The sequence below is a fragment of the Penaeus monodon genome, chromosome 30, assembly GCF_015228065.2.
Source record: "Penaeus monodon isolate SGIC_2016 chromosome 30, NSTDA_Pmon_1, whole genome shotgun sequence".
In the NCBI taxonomy this organism is placed as follows: Eukaryota; Metazoa; Arthropoda; class Malacostraca; order Decapoda; family Penaeidae; genus Penaeus; species Penaeus monodon.
In genome coordinates, this window is record NC_051415.1 from 5392831 (window position 1) to 5395454 (window position 2624).

The window sequence follows — 2624 nt, forward strand, 5'->3', positions numbered from 1 at the left end:
CTCCGGTCACGTCTTCATACATAATAGCGCTGACGAGGCAATGTTTACACCTCGATCAGCTGACGTGCGTAATACACGCGAAGAGAGGATATGAATGGGGAAAATAGGTCGTTCGCATGCTGTGGTTTGTTGACGTAATCGACCAATATGATGGTGTGGGAGGAAGGGTTGGGGAAGAGGATGAGGATGAGGGAGAGGGGAAGGATGAGGGGTGAGGGGGAAGGACAAGTGTGGGGTAGAGGGTTGAAGGTTAAGGGGTGGGAGAGGGCAAGGATGGCAAGGGTGAGTGGATGAGATGGGAGGGTAAAGTGAGGGGGTGGCGAGGGAGAAGGATGATGAGGGAGGGGATAAGAGGAAGGATAGGAGTGAGGGAGAGGGTTAGGGGGAGGAAGAGGGGAAGGGTGAATGGATGAGAGGGAGAGCAATGACGAGGTGAGGAGGTGAGGGAGAAGGATGGTGATGAAGAATGGGAGCGCCGAGGGAGAAGGATGATGATGAGGGAGGGGGTAAGGTTAAGGATGAAAGAGAGGGAGAGGGAAGGGAAGGGTGAGGGAGAGATAGTGAGAGAGTGGGGTGAAGCTGAGGGACAGAGAGAGGGATGAAAACAGAATGATGGAAGTGTCGAAGATAATGATGATGGGAAATGAAAGAGAAGGAGGAAGAAGGTAAAGGAAGAAGTGAGGGTCAGGGAGGGTGGGGGATAAGGGTAACGAAGAGTATTAGCATGTCGGTGAAGATCAGGTAAGGGTAGGAAGTGAGAGGAAGAGAAAAGGGAAGAGGAGAGATAAGGAGAGACGACTGTGTATAGCCCAGGAGAGAGGGAGGACCATATGTTACGTAACAATAACCACGGTGTATATATGTAACTGTAGTGCTGGGATGTTCATGGCTGTATGATCCATATAGTGTTAGCATGGTGTTACGTCCATTGATTTCGGCATCAATGTCTTGTTATCCATATCGATTGTAATATCACTTTGTGGACGAATCATATTAGAACCTTCATGGCCTTGGCAAATACCATAATGCTAACCTCGAAATATCATAATGATAACCCCATTAGACACGAAACCTGCCCATATCACTTGAAACCAACTTCATAACACCCGAAACCAACCCCATAAAACCCGAAACCAACCCCATAACGCCCGAAACCAACCTCACAACACCCGAAACCAACCTCACAACACCCGAAACCAACCTCAAACACCCGAAACCAACCTCACAACACCCGAAACCAACCTCATAACACCCGAAACCAACCCCACAACACCCGAAACCAACCTCACAACACCCGAAACCAACCTCACAACACCCGAAACCAACCTCACAACACCCGAAACCAACCCCAAACACCCGAAACCAACCTCACAACACCCGAAACCAACCTCACAACACCCGAAACCAACCCCATAACACCCGAAACCAACCCCAAACACCCGAAACCAACCCCATAACACCCGAAACCAACCTCACAACACCCGAAACCAACCCCAAAACACCCGAAACCAACCCCACAACACCCGAAACCAACCCCAAACACCCGAAACCAACCCCATAACACCCGAAACCAACCCCATAACACCCGAAACCAACCCCAAACACCCAAAACCAACCCCATAACACCCGAAACCAACCCCATAACACCCGAAACCAACCTCACAACACCCGAAACCAACCCCAAACACCCGAAACCAACCCCAAACACCCGAAACCAACCCCAAACACCCGAAACCAACCCCAAACACCCGAAACCAACCCCAAACACCCGAAACCAACCCCACAACACCCGAAACCAACCCCAAACACCCGAAACCAACCCCAAACACCCGAAACCAACCCCAAAACACCCGAAACCAACCCCACAACACCCGAAACCAACCTCACAACACCCGAAACCAACCCACAACACCCGAAACCAACCTCACAACACCCGAACCAACCCCAAACACCCGAAACCAACCCCAAACACCCGAAACCAACCCCAAACACCCGAAACCAACCCCACAACACCCGAAACCAACCTCACTAACACCCGAAACCAACCTCACAACACCCGAAACCAACCTCACAACACCCGAAACCAACCCCATAACACCCGAAACCAACCCCACAACACCCGACACCAACCCCAAACACCCGAAACCAACCCCAAACACCCGAAACCAACCTCACAACACCCGAAACCAACCCCAAACACCCGAAACCAACCTCATAACACCCGAAACCAACCTCGCAACACCCGAAACCAACCTCGCAACACCCGAAACCAACCCCAAACACCCGAAACCAACCCCAAACACCCGAAACCAACCCCATAACACCCGAAACCAACCCCATAACACCTGAAACCAACCTCACAACACCCGAAACCAACCCCACAACACCCGAAACCAACCTCACAACACCCGAAACCAACCTCACAACACCCGAAACCAACCCCACAGAGGTGGAAACTAACCCCCTGTGTCCTCTCCCCTCAGCCGCTCCTGATCTACCTGGACAGCGTGGACCAGGTCACAGGTGCCACCGACGCCAACCGCATGTCCTGGATTCCTACAAGGCTGCCTCCCAATGTTAAGGTAAAGCGAGGAAGGGGGTCGGGTTGTATGTGAGCCTTGGGG

The 2624-nt window shown here is 52.0% G+C and overlaps 1 protein-coding gene across 1 annotated transcript in view; it reads left to right on the forward strand.

The window, feature by feature from the left end:
- The window catches only part of LOC119592277 (NACHT and WD repeat domain-containing protein 2-like), a 51166-nt gene that overhangs the window by 23417 nt on the left and 25125 nt on the right, over positions 1-2624 (forward strand). Inside the window, exon 10 of the mRNA XM_037941108.1 lies at positions 2484-2582. Within this exon, the coding sequence (XP_037797036.1) occupies positions 2484-2582 (99 nt within the window). The remainder of the gene's footprint in view (positions 1-2483; positions 2583-2624) is intronic.